At 41.5% G+C, this 22,003-nt stretch overlaps 1 protein-coding gene and 1 long non-coding RNA gene across 3 annotated transcripts in view; one reads left to right on the top strand and one right to left on the bottom strand.

Moving 5' to 3' along the window:
* shq1 (SHQ1, H/ACA ribonucleoprotein assembly factor) overlaps positions 1-22,003 on the top strand; it is a 143,075-nt gene that overhangs the window by 2,628 nt on the left and 118,444 nt on the right. For both annotated transcript variants that reach the window (XM_034167475.1, XM_034167476.1), the window contains exons 3-7: positions 6,021-6,085; positions 16,142-16,270; positions 17,495-17,649; positions 17,745-17,857; positions 17,950-18,047. In XM_034167475.1, the coding sequence (XP_034023366.1) occupies positions 6,021-6,085; positions 16,142-16,270; positions 17,495-17,649; positions 17,745-17,857; positions 17,950-18,047 (560 nt within the window). The remainder of the gene's footprint in view (positions 1-6,020; positions 6,086-16,141; positions 16,271-17,494; positions 17,650-17,744; positions 17,858-17,949; positions 18,048-22,003) is intronic.
* Positions 2-19,984, bottom strand: LOC117507653. The gene is made up of 3 exons (XR_004559812.1): positions 19,896-19,984; positions 11,364-11,368; positions 2-13 (listed from the first exon to the last, which is right to left on the bottom strand). It is a non-coding gene; the product is annotated as an uncharacterized LOC117507653 (long non-coding RNA).

The raw sequence follows: 22,003 nt of genomic DNA, 5'->3' as shown, positions 1-22,003 counted from the left end.
CTGTGGGGGGCTGCTAAAAGAATATGGTGTGCCAGAACCACTGCAATGTGTGAGCCAGTCTCTATAAAACTAAAATTGGCGATGTGTCCACATTATTGGCATTGCATCAGATGTGTTCCCGGTGGGTGTTGGACTCCTGCAGGGTTGCCCCTTGTCACTAATTCTGTTCATGATGTTCATGGACAGGATTTCAGGATGCATTCGGGGATTGGATGGTGTCCATTTTGGTGATGTCAGAGTTGCATCTCTGCTTTTTGTGGATGATGTAGTTTTCGTTGCTTCATCCGAGAGTGACCGCCGATACACACTGAGCAGGATTGCGGCAGACGCAATTGAAGCAACTGGGATGAGAATCAACACCTCCAAATCTGATACTGTGGTCCGCTGTTGGAAAAGGGTGTATTGTCCCTCTTGGTCAGGGGAGAGTTATTGTGTGAAGTGGTGGAGGTTGTATCTTGGAGTCCGATTCGTGAGTGCGGTAATTTGGAGTGTGAAATCAATAAAATAGATGGATTGAGGTCTGATGTTTTATTGAGGGATTAAAGTTCTCTGTTGCTATGAGTGATTTCTGTCAGTTAGGCTGCCAAAAGGCCATATATGAGATCAGTGCAGACCTGATAATAAATAAAATAAAAAAGGGGTGTGTGTGCTGTTAGACCGTTGATTATGATCTGCAGCTTCACCATCATCTGCTTCTGTTTACTGTTGTTGGTGTTACGTTCTAGTTTGCGAGTTTCTGCCATGATTTTTGTACTGGTGCCTGTTGAGGGTTGAAGTACTGGTATAAGACATTCATTCCATTCACCGGTAATCCTGTACCCGTATTTGTGACATATCAGCATTTGATGCAGCAAGTCTGCTTTTTTGTGCAGTAGCTCCAAGTTGAAAAACAATCATCATCTCTCTGTCTCAGAGAACAATGAAGACACGGCGAGCAAAGAGCAGCACACCTGCAGTGAGTTTGACAGACATTTTAACCTTTGTCTTGTGTTAGGGTCGGCACCGACCCGTTTTTAGGTTTTAAATGCATAAAATAACCATATAAATTTGTTTATTGCATCAAGGCTTCATGACTTTGTCAGGAACCTCTATTTAAACAAAATAAAACAAATTTTTTCACTAAATTATAAAATGCTCAAGTTGAAATTATGACCTTTGTGTTGTTAGGGTCGGTTTCGACCCAGTTATAAAAATAAGATTATAAAGCAGTAATTACACCCAAAACTGAAATCACAAGTTCACTGTCAGCCAACACACTGACAGCCAGCTCCTCTCCCAATTATGTGAGCTTTAGGGGATTCTCATTTTGCCTTGTTTTCCAGTATACCTGCACAAAAACAAAACCCCACTGAAAGATTCAAGTCCAAAAATGGTAAGATTGGCAGGGCAGCTGCTGCAGATGTCATCAAAATGACCCCTGGAATCACAAGGTTTGCTGTTGTTGGGTATTTTCTCCTCCAAACATTTTTAAAACCTTTAACAAGACAAACAGAGTCAAGAAACACCAGTGAGACAGAAAGTCAAATTTTACGCGCGGAGTGCGGCCAGGCTGTACACCAAGGCTACACTAAAGTCTGGCCTGCTTTTCCGCTCTTTTTATTAAGAGACGCCCTCATCACATAAACAAGAAACTTGTCCTAAGGGTGGGGGTGATGACGCAAGACAAGTTTCTTCCCATAACATAAACGCATACGTCAATAAGTGCAGCTGTAAGGAAGAACACTTTCAGGTCAGCACATCTCGTTCGTCTGTTGCAGGTATCAGCTGTTCTGCATCTGCCTGAAGTGTCCTGTCTTTCACACTCCTTCACACTAAACACCACATCACAATAGTCAAAACGTTCTCTTACTCCCAGTCGTTAGAGGCTGCGAAAACAAAGTTATATTATAATAATAAGTACATCCAGCCCTTCATTCCCAGCTCAGATTGACCCCAGAGTGCTAAACAAAATTGAATTCTCAGGATTGCATTAAGACAGGTGCAAAACAGCACATCTCCGTTCTCATGAGAAAGAAGACAAAGCTAAAACAAGGTTGAATAACACGTACATTCTCAGGGTGAAGTGCAAAACAGCACAACACCGTTCTCATGAGAAAGAAGACAAAGCTAAAACAAGGTTGAATAACACGTACATTCTCAGGGTGAAGTGCAAAACAGCACAACACCGTTCTCATGAGAAAGAAGACAAATGTACAAATGTTTAACAGTGATAACATATATACAAAATCCTTAACAGCTGTGATGAGAGTCAGTGACATCAAGACATGTTTTGAGCTATTTATGCCATTGTCACTAAAAAGTCATTATTGCTATGACAAAACTTGAAGGAAAAAAGTCCATGGCAGCATGTGGAAAGACATTGATGAGGAATACCTGGATGCTTATATTGGTGATGTTCTTCTTGCTGGAGTGTACAGATCCTGCAGTGAGGCCACTGATAGTGTGTGGGACGCATCAACAGGCAGAAATATTTTCCGTGCAACAATGTCACTTCAGGCCTTTCAAATGATATCAAGAGTCCTCAGATTTGACAACAGAGATACCAGAGCTAGATCTGACAAGCTTGCCCCATCAGGGATGTCTGGGAGAGATGGGTGCAGCTCCTTCCACTGATGTTCAACCCACGGCCAGAGGTGACAGTGGATGAACGTCTTGTCCCTTTCCGAGGAAAATGCCCCTTCCGGCAATACATACCCAGTAAGCCAGGGAAGTATGGCATAAAAATCTGGGCAGCCTGTTATGCAAAAACTAGCTATGCCTGGAATCTACAGATTTACACAGGCAAAGCTGCGAGTGGCATCCCTGAGAAAAACCAAGGAAAACATGTGGTCCTCGATATGACTACTGGACTGCAGGGTCACAATATCACTCGAAACTGACCCGTAACACCATAGATGTTACTATAATCAATAATATTTAATTAAAAAAATAAATAAAACTAATTTATTTGAGATGTGTTCTAAATCCCCTCAGTAATAGTCAGGTGACACAGCAACTTTTTATTTATTTATTTGATTCTCTTGAGTTTCATTTTACATTTTTTTTAAACTGAAATTGAGGGGTATACTGACAAAAAAAGGCCCAGTGGCCCACACCAAAAATATTAAAACCAATATTTTCATGGATAAGGAAGCCTAACAAAGAAACCAAGAGATGAGAAACAAACTGGATGATAGATAATTGTTTGTAGTTTATTTTACAGCTAAATTAAAACACAGGTCAAAACCGACCCATAAACACAAGAGATGGTAACAGCAAACTAACACAAAAGGAATGTTAATGGTTTTCTTACAAACTGTGTGCCACTCTGTGAGTGTCCTCACTGTGGTTAAACTAAGAACAGCTGAAGACCTGCGACATGCCCAGCTCGTCCACCATTCGGAAGATTCAGATGGCTTTCGGTGGCTTTTCAGTCGTGTGACTATCTGACAAATTGTGGACGAGGTGAGCATGCCACAACATGTCCTGTGAGGCTTCAACACGAAGGCGCTTTTGCTGCACCATCACCTTCGTGCCGATGAATTTCGCTGCAACTCTTTTCATGGCAAAATCTTCTGTCACAGTGAATGTGCCAAAAAAGTGCTGATGTCCACCTCTTCCGCAATTTCTCGGATAGTCACACGACGGTCTCACATCACCACAGCGTTCACTTTGGAAATGATCTGGTCATTTCAGCATGTTGATGGCCGAACGGAGCACGGCTTGCTCTCCACGGTTGTGCAGACGTCTTTAAACCGGTTGTATCGCTCCTTAATCTGTGTGATGCCCATAGCATCGTCACCGAAAGCCGTCTGAATAATCCGAATGGTTTCCACCTGGCTGTCACCCAGTTTCTGGCAAAATTTGATGCAGTCGCGCTGCTCCACTCGTTCCGTCTTTTTCCTTGCAAAGAAAAAACGCCGAGAGACTCCACCCATCCTCACACAAGCAAATGACACAATCGACAGGCGTGAAAAAATTCACGCATGCGCACGAAGGTTCAAGGTTGGCTCATGCAAGCACACATGATTCAAATCCATCAGGTTTTTGAAAAAAATAAAAAGCTCGGATACTTTTCTAACAGGCCTCGTACATTTGATTGTTAATGTACGCTAAACTTTGAAACAGTCCGTCACCCAAATTGAGGCAATGTGAGTGTGGGTGGCCGCAGCAGCCTCCCGAGGGGGAAAGAGTGGCAAGTGTGGAGGCCGGGGTGGGGAGAGAAACGCAAGGGGAGGTGGGGGTGGAGGGAGCGTGAGAGAGGAGGAGATGCAACCGCCCTCGCCGGAGTCCCAAACTACAACCCCTGGCAAAAATTATGGAATCACCGGCCTCGGAGGATGTTCATTCAGTTGTTTAATTTTGTAGAAAAAAAGCAGATCACAGACATGACACAAAACTAAAGTCATTTCAAATGGCAACTTTCTGGCTTTAAGAAACACTATAAGAAATCAGGAAAAATAATTGTGGCAGTCAGTAACAGTTACTTTTTTAGACCAAGCAGAGGGAAAAAATATGGTATCATTCAATTCTGAGGAAAAAATTATGGAATCATGAAAAACAAAAGAACGCTCCAACACATCACTAGTATTTTGTTGCACCACCTCTGGCTTTTATAACAGCTTGCAGTCTCTGAGGCATGGACTTAATGAGTGACAAACGGTACTCTTCATCAATCTGGCTCCAACTTTCTCTGATTGCTGTTGCCAGATCAGCTTTGCAGGTTGGAGCCTTGTCATGGACCATTTTCTTCAACTTCCACCAAAGATTTTCAATTGGATTAAGATCCGGACTATTTGCAGGCCATGACATTGACCCTATCTGTCTTTTTGCAAGGAATGTTTTCACAGTTTTTGCTCTATGGCAAGATGCATTATCATCTTGAAAAATGATTTCATCATCCCCAAACATCCTTTCAATTGATGGGATAAGAAAAGTGTCCAAAATATCAACGTAAATTTGTGCATTTATTAATGATGTAATAACAGCCATCTCCCCAGTGCCTTTACCTGACATGCAGCCCCATATCATCAATGACTGTGGAGATTTACATGTTCTCTTCAGGCAGTCATCTTTATAAATGTCATTGGAATGGCACCAAACAAAGGTTCCAGCATCATCACTTTGCCCAATGCAGATTCAAGATTCATCACTGAATATTTTCTGTAATTATTGTATGGCTTTGCCTTGCAATATGAAGCGCCTTGGGCAACTGTTTGTTGTGATTTGGCGCTATATAAATGAAATTGATTTGATTTGATATGACTTTCATCCAGTCATCCACAGTCCATGATTGCTTTTCCTTAGCCCATTATAACCTTGTTTTTTTCTGTTTAGGTGTTAATGATGGCTTTCGTTTAGCTTTTCTGTATGTAAATCCCATTTCCTTTAGGCGGTTTCTTACAGTTCGGTCACAGACATCGACTCCAGTTTCTTCCCATTCATTCCTCATTTGTTTTGTTGTGCATTTTCGATTTTTGAGACATATTGCTTTAAGTTTTCTGTCTTGACGCTTTGATGTCTTCCTTGGTCTACCAGTATGTTTGCCTTTAACAACCTTCCCATGTTGTTTGTATTTGGTCCAGAGTTTAGACACAGCTGACTGTGAACAACCAACATCTCTTTTGCAACATTGTGTGATGATTTACCCTCTTTTAATAGTTTGATAATCCTCTCCTTTGTTTCAATTGACATCTCTTGTGTTGGAGCCATGATTCATGTCAGTCCACTTGGTGCAACAGCTCTCCAAGGTGTGATCACTCCTTTTTAGATGCAGACTAACAAGCAGATCTGATTTGATGCAGGTGTTAGTCAGAAAGTTGCCATTTGAAATGACTTTAGTTTTGTGTCATGTCTGTGATCTACTTTTTTTCTACAAAATGAAACAACTGAATGAACATCCTCCGAGGCCGGTGATTCCATAATTTTTGCCAGGGGTTGTAACTACGAAGAACAGGTTTAGAATGAAAATATCAGTTTCAAACCCTAAACACAATAAAACATATTTATTTGCTATCAATGATGGTTTCCCTTATTTTCAGGTTAACTCTTCCTGGAAGGATTGTGGAAGATGGACGAGAAAAGGCAGCATTTGACATCAGTAAAGGTCAGTCACTCTCCTGCTTTCTCTCTCTCAATTTCAATTCAGTTGTTTTATTAATATGACTGTTTAGATATAGTGTTGCAAAAGTATAAAGTAAAATAAAACATAACATTAAGAGATAAAATGCTAAAATAACATTTCAGTCACTGAATAAAATGCAGTTACATTTTGTGATGTTTAAATCAGTCATCGTGGGTTGTCAGTCATCATACTGTAAAGCCAGTGGAGCTGTCTGTCCTTGTCTGAATGTCTGTGCCAAGTTATGCATGTCTGTTCAAAGTTAGACTTTTATCTGAGAATTGTAAAAAAAAAAAAAACAGAACAGACAAAAACGTATTTGTGGTTGTTTTCCTTTGAACCTTAACAATATTTCAACAGAATTCAGCATGCAGGGTCTCTATGGGATGCCGGTCCCATCTCATGTAGTCAGGCTTACTGAGTGGACTCCAGATCTCACATCTGTCTATAAAGCAAGAAGCGTCTGTGTTTGGGACTGTGGCTCGCATATCTCTCTGACTGTTTGTCAGCTTGACCCCAGCTTTCGGATATGGCTTGCTCAAGGCACGATGATGTGCATCCTGTATGATGAAAATTTTGGGAATTAGTTTTCAAAATCTTTATTTTGATTAACAATTCATGCTTACAAGATAGAGTGGCTCGCTGATGTTATTGGTAGCAAAGTTAAACATCAGATAGTTCATGTTGCCCACAGCCTTTCACAATAAAATGTTTAATCCCAGCATCCCAGCAAACACTTTTACTGTGAAAGGCATGCTGTCAGTGTTCCTTGTGACTGAGTGTAACTTGACAACGCTGCAGCGACATTAGCTAAAATCTGTTTTTGGATAACACCAACAAATTTCCCACTGTTTGTACAATGTTTCAGTAAGTACATAAGCTGAATAAAATAAATTTCCTGTGAGTTCAAGTTGAAATACACTGTGTTCAAGAGGTGGGATACTGATTTGCTGTTTCAAATATTTTAAATGTTCTGTTTAATTTTGTCTGAGTCTCTTCCAATAACCATTTAAAAGGAATCCGTTTATTTTCATAAAATTAATAAAACTGATTAAAAAAAAAAAAACAATATGAAATGCTATACTCACTTAATAATATAATATAAACTAAGTACACTTCTTTCTACATCCCACCTTCAAACACAGCCTCATATGACCATCCATGAGAAACCTACTTAATCTCCCAATTTTCTATAGGAATACAAACTTCCTTCGGGCACAGCACTAGTCCATGTAATGCAGTATCCTTGATCACATTGTCAGACCTTTTATACTACATTGTAATGATGAGGGCTCCGCCCTGAACGTCTGCATGTATTAACTTCCCAGTTCTGCCATAGTGCCCCCTGATGGTAACAGGAAATGCCCTATTTTTACTTTACAGGTCCTGATGTCACATAGTTAACCCAATCAACTTCATTCCACTTCTAAAACATGCAGAACAAGTTGGTGAATGCAGGTGATGATCGCCGTGAAGTTACGAGTAACGGCGTCCGTGTGGCGGCGTGCCGAATATCGACCCTTCGCCATGAAATTACGTTCTTCTTTTTGACGGCTTTAATTTTGTCATATCATCATGAAAATTGATACACACGTCAAGCACCACAACCTCTTACAATTCATAGGGCCGTCGCCTATGGGCGGGGCAAAATGCCTCAATAGCGCCCCTTTAAAACTGTCAAAAACCCCTCCCCATAGGGTTTTTTTTTAAGTAGGGAGATGAAAATTGGTACACATGTGTGACTTGCATAGACATACAAAAAAGTGTCTTGCACCATAGGTCTACTCCAAACAGGAAGTCGACCATTTTGAATTTTTGTGTCATTTTGGCGTGATTTCCACACGTTGTATTTGAACGAACTCCTCCTATGGATTTTGTCCAATGCACTTCAAATTTCTTTCAGAGCATCCAGAGATGATACTGATCAAAAATTATTGAAAGCTTTTCTCTATGTCGAAGGGTGTGTCTGCTATGGCGCCGCTATTTTGACCCTTCGCCATGGAACATCAAGTCATGATAACTCCATCATGCTTTGGCTGATGGACTTGAAACTTCACATGTGATGATAGTTGGCCCCTGAACACACCTGGCCCCTCTGTTTGTGCTCTGAGTGCCCCCTAGTGGATAAACAATCAACTGGTCATAACTCCTTCATGCTTTACCTGACTGACTTGAAACTTCACATGTGTAATGAGGGTGAGCCCCTTACCACACCTTGCCCCTCTGTTTGTACACTGAGTGCCCCCTAGTGGACGAACTATCAATATCTCATAACTCCTTCATGCATTGTGTGATTTGCTTGAAATTTGAAATGTGTGATGAGTGGTTGCCCATCTACGCACTTGCCCACATCTCGTCACAAAGGGACGCGCTGGCCTCGGTAGGCGGTCGCGCAGAATGAGGGCCCGTATATGATTGCTTGCAGTCCTAGTTGGAATTTGTATTTGATGGAAATTCCTTTAGATTTCATAAAGACCTCTTCATGCCAGAGGACTTCGTGAAATAAATTCTCCACAATCTGGGGATGGACAGTATAGGCTTAAAATGATCATACAAATAATCCATATAATATAAGGGAAGTGGTCTCTGTGTGTTTGTGTATCTGGAGCATCAGTTGAAATCCAGAAAGAGCTGACTTTCATCCTTTGGCATACTTGTGTATTTTTTTCATGAGGATTCAACTCGGGAAAACAGCAAAGTGTGCGGACCAGTATTTTTATAAGAAACCAGTAATTATTAAAACCACAAGCCTGTTTATGTTTCAATTCCACAATGAGAGCCTGTATTTCAAAATAAAAGCATGTGAGGTTGACCTGACAGAATTCATCAGTCTGTCCATCCTCTAACATCCCAGACAGCAGATTCAAATCTGGACTTTGCATGTGACCCCAAACCAGGAATTAACGTGTTCACACTCCAGACAAAACAACAGAATTGTCTGAACAGTGTCTCACACAGACCCCCCCCCCCCCCCCCCCAAAAAAAACAAAATTTGATACAATGTAAACACTGTCACAGTGCAAATACAGAAAACTTTTAATCGTATTTTCTTTATATGGAATATTGTACTGTTAAGCAGCTTCAGAAAAGCTTATTGACGACAAAAAAATCATTTAAGAAAATTAAACACAGCTGAAAACGGATTAAACCTTCAATAAAGACTTTCATAAAAAACAAGAAATTTTCTGTCAGTACTTACAAAATGTATTACAACTGTAAACAGATTTTTCCCCAAAACTCAGCTGTCCTCCGTATATAGTACAAATGTCCACATCTCTATCCCCACAGGTCAACGTCCTCGTGAATGTTTATGATTTCAGTGGTAAAAATATTTGTATGAGATGACTGATGGAATGTGCCATTCAATGAATGAAACTTTCAGTTGCTCAAATGAAAAACCTTCATTCTTTTTGACACCTAATTCGATCTGTGTCATTTGATATTTTGCTTAAAATTACACAGGTCTTTCTTCTCAGAGCAGGAAACAGACAGCAGCGGCGCACAGAGCCATCTGTGTCCACCCAGCAGTTGAGTCAGCCCCGTAGGCAACTCACCAACACATCACCGAGGTTAGCGAGAGCGGCTGAGGAGCTGAGCCGTATATGTAGAAACATGTCTGTTTTCTACAATCCAGTGGAAAAAAAAGCTGCTAAAGGCGTACCCACATCGACTGCTGCAACTGGATTCAGTTTCCTCGTATCATGGAAGCATTTTTATGAAAAACTAGAAATGCATGGCGACGAGTATACAAATAATGAATGTTTGAGTTCAATGGTATGAATATTTCATGAGGTGAAATATTCAATTTAAATATTCGTTCCATTGAAAGAATGGAAAAACTTTCGTTATTTGTTTTATACGAGGTCTGTTAGAAAAGTATTGGACCTTTTTATTTTTTGCAAAAACCATATAGATTTGAATCACGTGTGATTGCATCAGCCAAGCTTGAACTTTCGTGCGCATGCGTGAGTTTTTTCACGCCTGCTGGTTGCGTCATTCGCCTGTGAGCAGGCTTTGAGTGAGCAGTGGTCCACCCCTCTCGTTGGATTTTTATTGCGAATAAATGTCTGAACGGTTTGGAGCTTTGCTGCATCAAATTTATCCAGAAACTGTGAGAGACCTCCAGCTGGACACCATTCGGAAAATTCAGATGGCTTTCAGGGACGATTTTATGGGGATTACACAGATTAAGGAGTGCTCCAGCCGGTTTAAAGACCGCCCACAGCTGCTGAGAGCGCGGCGCACTCCGAGCGCCGATCGACAGGCTGAAACCCAGCTGAATCAACCAGATCATTTCCAACATGAAGGCTTTGTTGATCCGGGACGTTGTCTGACTTCCACAGAAATGGCAGAAAACATGGACATCAGCACTTTTTCGGCACATTCCACTGTTACAGGAGTTTTTTTCATGGAAAGAACAGCGGAGGAATGCGCCACCGTGCCGCTCATGGCGCGGGACAAAACCACCTCCATGTTGGTCTCACAGGACGGCTTTCAGATGGCTTTCGGTGGCTTTTCAGTCGTGTGACTATCTGAGAAATTGTGCATGAGCTGGACATGCCACAACATGTCCTGTGAGGCTTCATCACAGCGTTGCTTTGCGCCATGTGGCTCCACCGCGACGCGCAGAATTCCTCCGCTCCTCTTTCCACGACAAAAACTCCTGTAACAGTGGAATGTGCCGTTCATTTCCAAACTGGACGCTGTGTTGATCTGGGACATCGTCTGACTACCACAGGAATTGCGGAAGACGTGGACATCAGCACTTTCTCGGCACATTGAGACAGACGTGCGGAGAAATTCCGCGCATCGCGGCGGAGCCGCATGGCGCAAAAACAACGCTGTGATGAAGCCTCACAGGACATGTTGGGGCATGTCCACCTCATGCACAATTTCTCGGATAGTCACACGACTGAAAAGCCACCAGTTTCTGGAAAAATTTGATGCAGCAAAGCTCCAAATCATTCAGACATTTTATTCGCAATAAAAATCCGACCAGAGGGGTGGACCACTGCTCACACAAAGCCTGCTCACAGGCGAATGACGCAACCGACAGGCGTGAAAAAACTCACGCATGCCCACGAAGGTTCAAGCTTGGCTGATGCAATCACACGTGATTCAAATCCATATGGGTTTTGCAAAAAATAAAAAGGTCCGATACTTTTCTAACAGACCTTGTATAATGGTTAAAATAGATCCTTGTCATTTGGTATTTTATTAATTTATAAACAACAGAAAAGGGACTTACATTTTGGTGTTCCACTGCTGCTCAAGTTCAAATTGTGACATGTAGTCCAGTGATGCTGTGCACTGACTTCGGACTTCCATAAAAAAAGAAAAAAAAAAGTAGTTCCTCAGTCTATCCAAAAATCATGTCAGCTTTTCATCTGAACAGTTCTTCATGCATCCAGATGGCTTACAGCTTACATCGTTGTGTTGTCCCACGCGCGCGCACAAACACACACACACAACGGGGTGGGCACGTGTACTACTGTGTACTACTGCAAAAAGACTGTGTACATCCACAGTACAATGAAAAAAAATCATGTCAGAAATTAGTCCAGCTTTTCATTCTTTCTTCCTGCTAACAGCCTCCAGACAGCGTTGTGTGTGTGTGTGTGTGTGTGTGTGCATGCGTGCGTAGTGCGCAATGGTATCAAATGTATGGAACCAAATTTGCACTCTAAATGGAACCAAACTGCACTCTAAATACAATGCAATACAAATGGGATGAATTAATCCAGGTCGTAACAAAGCACCAATCAAATGACAAGGATCCACTCAGCCATTATATAAAACTAAAATATGTGACGCATGATGTCACTCATACAATGGGACAGATAATAAATGTCACGTGACATACAACCCCAATTCCAATGAAGTTGGGACATTGTGTAAAATTTAATGAAAACAGAATACGATTTGCAAATCCAGTTCAACCTATATTCAATTGAATACACCACAAAGACAAGATATTTAATGTTCAAACTGATAAACCTTATTGTTTTTGTGCAAATATTTGCTCATTTTGAAATGGATGGCTGCAACACATTTTAAAAAAAAAAAGCTGGGACAGGGGTATGTATACCACTGTGTTACATCACCTTTCCTTCTAACAACACTCAATAAGTATTTGGGAACTGAAGACACAAATTGTCATGATTTGGTATAAAAGGAGCATCCCCAAAAGGCTCAGCTGTTCACAGGCAAAGATGGGTCGAGGATCACCACTTTGTGAACAACTGGGTGAAAAAAAAAATAGTCCAACAGTTTAAGAACATTTCTCAACGTTCAGTTGCAAGGAATTTAAGGATTCCATCATCTACAGTCCATAATATAATCAGAAGATTCAGAGAATCTCGAGAAGTTTCTACAGGTAGGCGGCAAGACCGAAAACCAACATTGAATGCCCGTGACCTTCCATCCCTCAGGTGGCACTGTTATAAACCGACATCATTGTGTAAAGGATCTTACAGCGTTGGATCAGGAACACTTCAGATAGCCATTGTCAGTTAACACGGTTCATCGCTACATCTACAAGTGTAAGTTAAAACTCTACCATGCAAAGCGAAAGCCATACATCAACAACATCCAGAAATGCTGCCGCCTTCTCTGGGCCAAAGCTCATTTGAAATGGACAGACACAAAGTGGAAAAGTGTGCTGTGGTCTCATGAGTCCACATTTCAAATTGTTTTTAGAAATCATGGACGTGGTGTCCTCAGGACAAAAGAGGAAAAAGACCATCCAGATTGTTACCAGCACAAAGTTCAAAAGCCAGCATCTGTGATGGTATGGGGGTGTGTTAGTACCCATGGCATGGACAACTTACACATCTGTGATGGCACCATTATTGCTGAAAGGTACATCCAGGTTTTGGAGCAACACATGCTGCCATCCAAGCAACGTCTTTTTCGGGGACGTCCCTGCTTATTTCAGCAAGACAATGCCAAAGCACATTCTGCACGTGTTACAACAGTGTGACTTCATAGTAAAAGAGTGCAGGTACTAGACTGACCTGCCTGCAGTCCAGACCTGTTGCCCATTGAAAATGTGTGGCACATTATGAAGCGCAAAATATGACAACGGAGACCCCAGACTGTTGAACAACTGAAATCATACATCAAGCAAGAATGTGAAAGAATTCCACCTACAAAGCTTCAACAATTAGTGTCCTCAGTTCCTAAACGCTTATTGAGTGTTGTTAGAAGGAAAGGTGATGTAACACAGTGGTAAACATACCACTGTCCCAGCTTTTTTGAAACGTGTTGTAGGCATCCATTTCAAAATGAACAAATACTTACACAAAAACAATAAAGTTTATCAGTTTGAACATTAAATATCTTGTCTTTGTGATGTATTCAATTGAATATAGGTTGAAGAGGATTTGCAAATCATTGTATTCTGTTTTTATTTACATATTACACAATGTCCAACTTCATTGGAATCGGGGTTGTACAGTCCATCAATCAAATAACAAGGATTTATTTTTGTGTGATATGCAATTAATTTATGCTTATGAGCGCAGTGGTGAGAATATTTGCATAAGTTGAAATTTGGAACATAGCACTTTCCATCTTTCAGCAATCCTTGACCAGTTGATTGAGTGCATCATTGTTCACTAGGTAACAGTTTCCCAACCGTGACACGAAAACATGAATCCTTGAACTGTACTGTAAAATACGGTGCGAGCATTCTCCTTTAACCCAGCTGATCTGTGATGTGTCCACTGCACCTGAGCCTTTCCCACACATGGACTTGTGGGTATTGTAAGAGGCAGTGAGGGATCCCTGTGGTCTCGTCAGTTTAGCCTCAATAAACCACATTCAATTAACATGCTGATAAGTTCTTTCCATTTAAGGGCCAGTGGACTCTTGTGTAATGTACTAATGATTTTAGCTGCGGGCTTGCTGTAATCTGCTTTACTCGTACAGTGACGAGAGCTTGTGGTGGAGTTAAAAAAAAAAAAACATCCAGAGAAGTGAAAGTGCATAATGATGTCTACATAGAACCTATCACATGACATGGCTTTTACTTTGACATAATCAGTCCTAATGAACTTGTCTGCTTCGTGGATTCTGACACCTCATTGCCTGTCTGTCAGCGTGGCGCGTGTTTAACAGGCTGTGCCAAAATGAGCCTGTAACTCTCCTCATAACACTCTGCTCATGATTGTTTAGACAGGGTGGTGGCCAAGTGGTTAATGCGCTTGGTTTCAGTTCAGAAGGCTCCGGGTTCAAATCCCACCCCTGCCACATTTCTGCATGTAATGTGGGCATCCGGCGTAAAACCTGTGCCAATTCAACATGCAGATCCATCTTGGATTTGCTGTGGCGACCCCGAGTGCAAACAAGGGAGCAGCCGAAGGGACTTACTTTTTATGAACTGTCATTAAGATCCTTCTTTCAGGCTCTCCATATCTGCAAGCCCAACAACCAATACTACGCCAACTAGTCAGCTTCTGTTATAAACACTTCTGACCAACTTTTGCTGGAGGTGCCTAAAACTAGATTAAAGACTAGAGGTGACGGGGGCTTTGCGGCAACTGCCCCCAGGCTTTGGAATAGTCTCCCCTTCGATATTATATCGTCCCTGACCTTAGAGACTTTTTAAATCTTTAAAAACCCAGTTCTTATCTCTGGCATTTCCAAAATGAGCAAATGCACCTCTATTTTTTATTCTTTGTATTGCTTGCTGCAATTTTATCATTATTTTTTAACTTCTTTTATTACTTATTATTGGGCGTAACCTGGTGCCCGTTTTCTTTTTTGTACAGCACTTTGGTCAACCGCTGTCATTTTAAATGTGCTTTAGAAATACGTAAAGTTTGAATTGAAATTTAGTCCTCTTGATGGCAAACTTGGCATGACAACGCCATCACTCACGTGGGTCTGCAGGTCAGGTCTGCATCTTGGAGCTGCATCGTTTCCAGTGAAGTGGTTCTGGTGGGGGCTCTGGAGGCGGTCTGCGTAAGGGGCTTGGACCCTGTGTATACCTGGTGGGAGCTGCAGTTTGATTTGATGCTGACATCACTTCACAGACAGTAAACATAGTCATAGTTCTGTTGCTTCTGTTGAGGATTCTTATGATGGAGATGATCCCTCTTTTGTTCTGGATGAGTAACCAGAGCAGGTGGATCCGCTGACGTCCGTACAGATCTCCACAGTGGGTCAGATCGCCCATTTCTGTCTGCAGCTTCTCCAGGACTACAGAGCTCCGTCCCAGTGCCGATTCCTGGAGCGCAGAGCAGGATGCAGATACACACACTGCTCCAGCAGTGGCTCCAGGCGCATTTTGTTTAATGCATCGAGATCAACATTGGCTTTGATTTCGTTTTGTTCCTCTTTCATTCCTTTTGCGCTCTTGATTTACAGGCTATTCCGTGATGGGAAAAGTCAAAAGCTCATTTGTCCACCTTTTCTCAACAATTTGACTTTTTTTTTTTTTTACTTTTTCCCCTTTGTTCAGGAATCGTCGCATGCCGTGTGACCTGGCCATAAGATTGTTGCTTTGATTCAGGTGGTGGCCAAGCGGACAGTGCACTTGTTTCCAATGTTGAAGGTTCCCGGTTCAAATTCCACTCCTGTCCATTCTTCATGTTATATGAAGTGGTGTCAGGAAGGGCATCCTGCATAAAACTGAAGCTAAATCAACATGTAGATCTACCATGGATCTGCCGTGGCCACCCTGAGTGAAAACAGGGAGCAGCAGAATGGACTTACTAATTTAATTGATCAGTCACATCAGTACAACCATTTGACAAGCCTTCCTGGGCCATATGTGGTCCTTTGGGGTGGAACTTATCACTGCTTTCCATAGAGTTTTCCCTGAACGCAGAGACTGGTACGTACCCATCTGTAATAGGGGGACACATGGAATGGACCAGTGGTTGTACCTGGAAATATACCACCATTTTTTTGGTCAGGAGGACAACTCCTCATCCAGTGACCCGCCACCTCTGTGGTATTTCTTGTCTGTTAATTGATCTTGTTAAACAGCAACTGTATTAGTAATCTTTTTCTGTATGTTCTATGTTCTTTTAGGTCTCTTCACACTAAAGGTTCCCAAGGAGACCACTGGAGAGCACTTTGAAGGTCTCCAGATGTTGACAAGTCTCCTTGCACCGAAAGGCTCCTGTTCAGCAAAGCCCCTTGTAGAGGAAGTAAGTGCAGGTAAGACAATCTCTGAGTTCTGGCTCTAAGACACATTTATTTTCAGTGTTTATTTTGAAATCGTGGTTACTGTATTTCCCAGACTGTAAATATTTTTTTTTCTTTTTTTACTTGTTTGACTGATCCTCTGTCTGACGTGCTTATCAAAAAAATTTGCATTATCTTCTATGGGCACAAGATGGCACCGTCTACACACAACAAGCGACTCTTGTATATTGTTCTGAATGTAGGTGATTGGATCAACGCTAAAATTTGAGCTTTTAACCCCTTAGAATAGGTCAAGGTTAGCTATCTTTGAACTTGTCCAAGAATGTGTCCCAAGAATGCTCCCTGTGAATTTGAAGACCCTGGCAGTAATAGGTCTGGACTTGTGCTGAGCACGGACGGAAGGACGGATGCAAAGTCTTTGCAATACTCGATGGCTGTATTTTGGCCTCGGGTAATAAGTTAATTGTCTTGTTGTGGCACAAAACGCTGTCGTCCTCTGGTTCAGGCTCAGAAACGCACTGGGAACAGACAAAACACAGAGAGACTTCTTTTAAAACACTACATTTCTTCAGCCACGACAAGTATTTTCAGACGTCATTTTCCAAAATCAGGACGCTTTATATGCATACGTTTTCTTCAGGCTGTGATGATGAATCCAAATGAAACAAACAGGTAAGATTAAGACTTTATATATTTACTCAGAATGCTTTTAATATTCAAAACAGTCTGAACTGTTCTCATGAGGACTGCAGCTTTCAGGTGTTGAGCCAATCAATGGACAGCATCAATGGACGTATTTTCGACTTATGAATAACTTAACGTGTGTCAACAGTCGCACAACTTACCTACAGCTTATGGCCCATGTATGCGGGTCATATGAGTCATACGTTGGCATCGAAAATATTGTGCACGCCGAAAATCTTTCGACATACTCGCCATTTTACACCATATACCAGCGTGCTTCAACATGCTCTTAACTTGCACTGAACCTGCCCATAACTTATTAGACATAGGTCAGCGTATTCTGCATATTTTTCATATGTCGTGTACGCTGGCTAAATCATCAGGGAGTGACAGGCCTGTAAAATCATATTGAGGTTATAAGTGCTGCATGAGTGTTCATAGAGACTGAATTTGTGTGAAAATGACTTCCTGGTTGGTCAGTCATGTGAGTAACTGGATGGTAAGAATGGCATTGACTGATGCAGTCTATATTAACTGCTAATGTTTCTGAAGCCTGCAGTGGAAGTGCAGGAGATGATGAGGAAGATGAAGAGTTTGACTGGCAGGTTGAGCAGAAGGTGCACACAGAGAGCTCAGACACAGAGCTGGGAAGCATGCAGAAATATGGTTTTGGCAATCAGAGGTCTGGAGTGTTTACCCGCCTGCAGGTAAAGATTCTGTCTCATCTCTGAAGTCCTCAGCTCCTTTTCAAGTGCTGCAAGTGAGTTTTCGTCAGAACTTTAAGCTAGAAATGTCCTGACAGGAGGAACTGAGTGACGTGGTTGATATCAAGAATCCAGAAGAGGCCTCTGCAGCAGAGAGGAGGCAGGCGCGGCTGCAGGCAGAGACATCTGCCTTCTCTCCTGATCATTACCTGTGAGTTTACCGAAGCCAACGCCTCCAAAGAGTCTGAATGAACCACTGTCTGTCTCACTGCTCTCTCTAATGACAGCCATCTGTCCTCACAGAGCCGATTTGTTTGGCGATGATGAAATTCAGCGGCTCCTGATGTTTAAGCCATGGTGGGTGGAGCTCAGTCCCTCCACGGACCAGGGTGGAGGAGCTGGTGGGTTCAGTTTGTCCTTTTGTCTTCCTTGAAAACATGCTGTCAGCAAAACTTGGTGTTTTCCTCAGGAACATAAACTAAAACTATCCTCGTGCTGGGATACACACAAAACCACAGGAACAGAAATGTCTTAAGTCACCTTAACACTTGAACGAGCTTGATCCACACACTGCTGCACAATTTATTGTGCCAATGCTTCCCGCTTTGACCCACCTTTATCCCGCTGGACGCCGCGCTTTGTCAAGTTTGACGCCACGCTATATAAAATAATAATTTCGTCATGTGGTGGAGAACGCATTTGGAATCTTGTCTCAAAGGTAATTATTTATAATATATAGGGTGTCCCAAAAAATATACAACATATAAAACAAACAGTTTGACCCTTAAATGCTACAAAGACCCTGAAGTTTATGTTGATGCCAAGCAAGACTCAGGAAAATGCCAAGATTAACCATACTACAGCGAATAAAAATTGAGTTTTGGGACCAGAGCAAGAGTGTCAAACAGGTGCAGCGACTTTATGCTAGACTGACAAAATGCAGGGCCAATATTGACATTGGTATGAAAAACTTCAACCTTTCAGCTTTCTATCCAGCCATAAATTTATTTCCTAGACATATGTTTTGACCATTTTCTTTGCTGATAAAATGTTGCATTTTTTTTGGGACACCCGATATATATTGTAATGGACAGTGTTGCCACACAGCAACACATCCGGGTACAGGTGCTATCAAAATAAATATAAAAATAGTTGAGCTATCAAATTTATATAAACTTGCAATTTATGATGATTTATTTAATTAATTTAAAGCCTGATTTATGCAGCTGCAGCTCTGTAACTCCGTCTCATGCAGTGACATGCATGGCAGTTTTAAAGTTCTCCTTCTCTGGATTATGCTTTATTCTGGATTAATTTGACCTTCAGCAAGCTTTTCTTTCTACAATCATCATCTCCAAATCAAAGGTAAGCTGTACTATTTTCTCTTTTACCGACTTTGTGCTGTGAGTGTGCAGAATTTTATGATCTGTTTGTAATCAGCGTGCGCACTGCAAAAACTATTAATATGATGGCAGAAGTGAAGGCAGAAAAGTGTCAAATCACAGCCTTTTGTGTCTGATTTAACAGCTGCACGTCAGGCTTCAGTCTGAACACGGTGTGAAAAAATAAACGGTCAGACTTTTAATCACAGAAATGACTCTGGTCCCACTTTACTCAGATTGGTGAGTGTCAGAGCGCTGAACTTTAATTTGTACCTCTGCACGTCCAGAATGCTTGGGTTTTTTTAATGGAAATACATTGCGATCAGATGGGAAATTTTATCTGATGTGAGTGAAAAATCTGTTGTACAAAATCCATTATATATGGTGTTTATTACATGGAAAACAATACAAAACCTTTGGGACTTTTTTTGTCCAGCAAATATCTGGTTTATACGATGACGGTTTAGGTGAGTTTTACTGTACATGAGACCGAACAATAAATTTATTTCTCAAAGCTTTGACGATGATGTCGGCTTCCATCCCACACAGCTGACTTTATTTTTCCAAATGTTTCTTCTGTTCAGATCTGAAGGGAATCTGTACATATTGAAGCCCTGGTTGTGTCTATTTGTGCATCTAAATGCACAACAACCTGGCATTTTCAGTGACTAAATAAATAAAATAGCTGGATTTACATGCAGACACATTAACAGCCAATGCTATTTTGGAGCCAAGATTGCACCAGGAGTCATGTGACCAGTTTTTTTTTTTTTTTTTTTTTTTGACTCGTCATGTCGCCGCTCTCTGTTAAGACACACTAGGTGTAACATCTTGTCATAATCATTCACATGCCCTGCACACAAAGACACGCATTGACTCGCAGAGACTCACAGCATTTTCAAATAGGTTGCACAATGTTCACGACTAGTTCACAAAATTAATGCATGCCAGAAGTTTTGAACCTTTCAAAATTTTCTGTATACTGCCACGCAGTTGCGCACAGTTTACAGTAAGTTTACTCACTGGCACGCCAGATTGTGTGCCAGTGTGGGGATCAAATTCGCGCAGGTCAAAGCACCTTTACACATACCACAAGTAATGTGTATTTCAGTTACAAATGATCAATGCAGTCATGACTGAAGGCCACCACAAGGTGGTGTGATGTTGCAAAGCGCCAGGAATCATACATAAATTGTTTTATTAAAATGTGCGTAGTGTCATGGTACCACTCTGTGGTTCAGCACTGATTCAGTAACATGAGGATGACTGGACGGGACCAGAGAACGTTTGTGAACTTGGAGTCTGTGAGTATCCTGCAGATTTTTCTGCTCACACCTGATTAAATGCACCCACTGACATAAAAAAATACTGTCTTTACATCTCTGAATTTAAACTAGTTTTCTCTCTCTCTCTCTCTCTCTCTCTCTCTCTCTCTCTCTGCTTTGTGTTACACAGGTAACCAAAAACTAATGCAAATATCAGATTAAAAAATAAGTGTTTGGCTGAGCTTGAACCTTATCAGTTTGTCTGTGACAGTTAAGTACCAAATACCTGCTGAGAATATGTCAGTATGCTGTAGGTTTGTTTAATGTCTAATTCCCTGTGTGTCGTTAAAGTCACGTGCCCTGTTGAGCCTCTTTGATCACTGTTTAATGGGGCTGTGCGGCTCTGCTAACGGCCTGATAATTCTGATAACTCCTTCACTCTGTAAAGCATTCCCAGAGTGCAGTGTGGAACGATGAGAAATGAAACGGATCGTCGTATCACAGGAGGGTGTGCTGCCAGTTGTGTCTGTGAGGAGTTTGTTTGCAGCAGCGTCTGTAGAGTTCAGCATCTCCAGACAATTACACCGGACGATTACACTGCCCGGGAGATAAATGGGCCAAATTCATCTTAATGACTTGATTGACAAGTCGAATAGCATTAACGTCACTGAGTGTGACGAACGGCGTCACTCAGGAGATTTAAGCAGCTTAATATCGAACGTTTTAAAAACATTCTCGTGATTTTAAGTGTTACATTTTGAGTTGGTGATTACAACTTTCCTGCCTGCTTAAACTGTGTGTGTGTGTGTGTGTGTGTGTGTGTGTGTGTGTGTGTGTGTGTGTGTGTGTGTGTGTGTGTGTGGGGTTGTGATAATCTTGTGCTTTTCATGTGGAACAAAACTTCACAACTGGAGTATTCAAAATTCTTTTTTTTCATACAATTGAAAAATCGTATGAAGTTGGAAGTAAGTCTTGTCAGATTACTTATGAATGTTATACATGATGATATGAGTCTTCTGGAAATTGACAGATGGAACAGGACTGCTGTGAAGTAGCTATAAAATTCTGTGGCTGTGACGCGGTGCCGCATCAGTCTGGAGTGGAGCAGAGAAACATTTTCTGAAAAAATGTAAAATTTGAGCTCCAATTTGCATAAGAGATGTGAGCTTTGAGTTGATCTGTTTTGTAATGTCTGCTTCTCTCCACCATGAAGTTCCAACCTTTAAAAGTCAATTTTGATTTGACCGTGTTTGGGAGGGATGATGATTTTGTCTTCTTCCTCCTCCATCTGCTGCAGATCAGCGATGAGGGTGAATGATTGTGTGCGGAAGATTCCTGATGAAAAATCTTCTGTGCGGAATCTGAACCGGCAGTAATTATCTAAAGAGTCACATCCAAAAACTTTGAATCGTCTGCACTGTGAAGCCCTCATCAGTGACGTGCAGCAGTCGGATGAGGAAGAAAAAGATCCCGAACCCACTCCAGATGAACAAATCATCACCATCCAGGGAGGAATCATGCTTCAAATGTTCAAAACCATTATAATATGTCAAGTTAAGCTGATTTTAAAGTTTTTTTTTTTTTTTTTTTTTTTTTTTTTTTTGACTTCATTAACTCACAGTCTGATTTTGTGGACCTCAACTTACGTGAGTTAACGGTGCTCACCTGTATTTGTGGCTTCTCCGGTCGCAGTTTTGGCTGAAGGCTTGG

Source organism: Thalassophryne amazonica, chromosome 3 (assembly GCF_902500255.1).
Source record: "Thalassophryne amazonica chromosome 3, fThaAma1.1, whole genome shotgun sequence".
Lineage (NCBI taxonomy): Eukaryota > Metazoa > Chordata > Actinopteri > Batrachoidiformes > Batrachoididae > Thalassophryne > Thalassophryne amazonica.
Note: the sequence above shows the minus strand (reverse complement) of the source record. Positions and strands in the feature narration are given on the sequence as shown.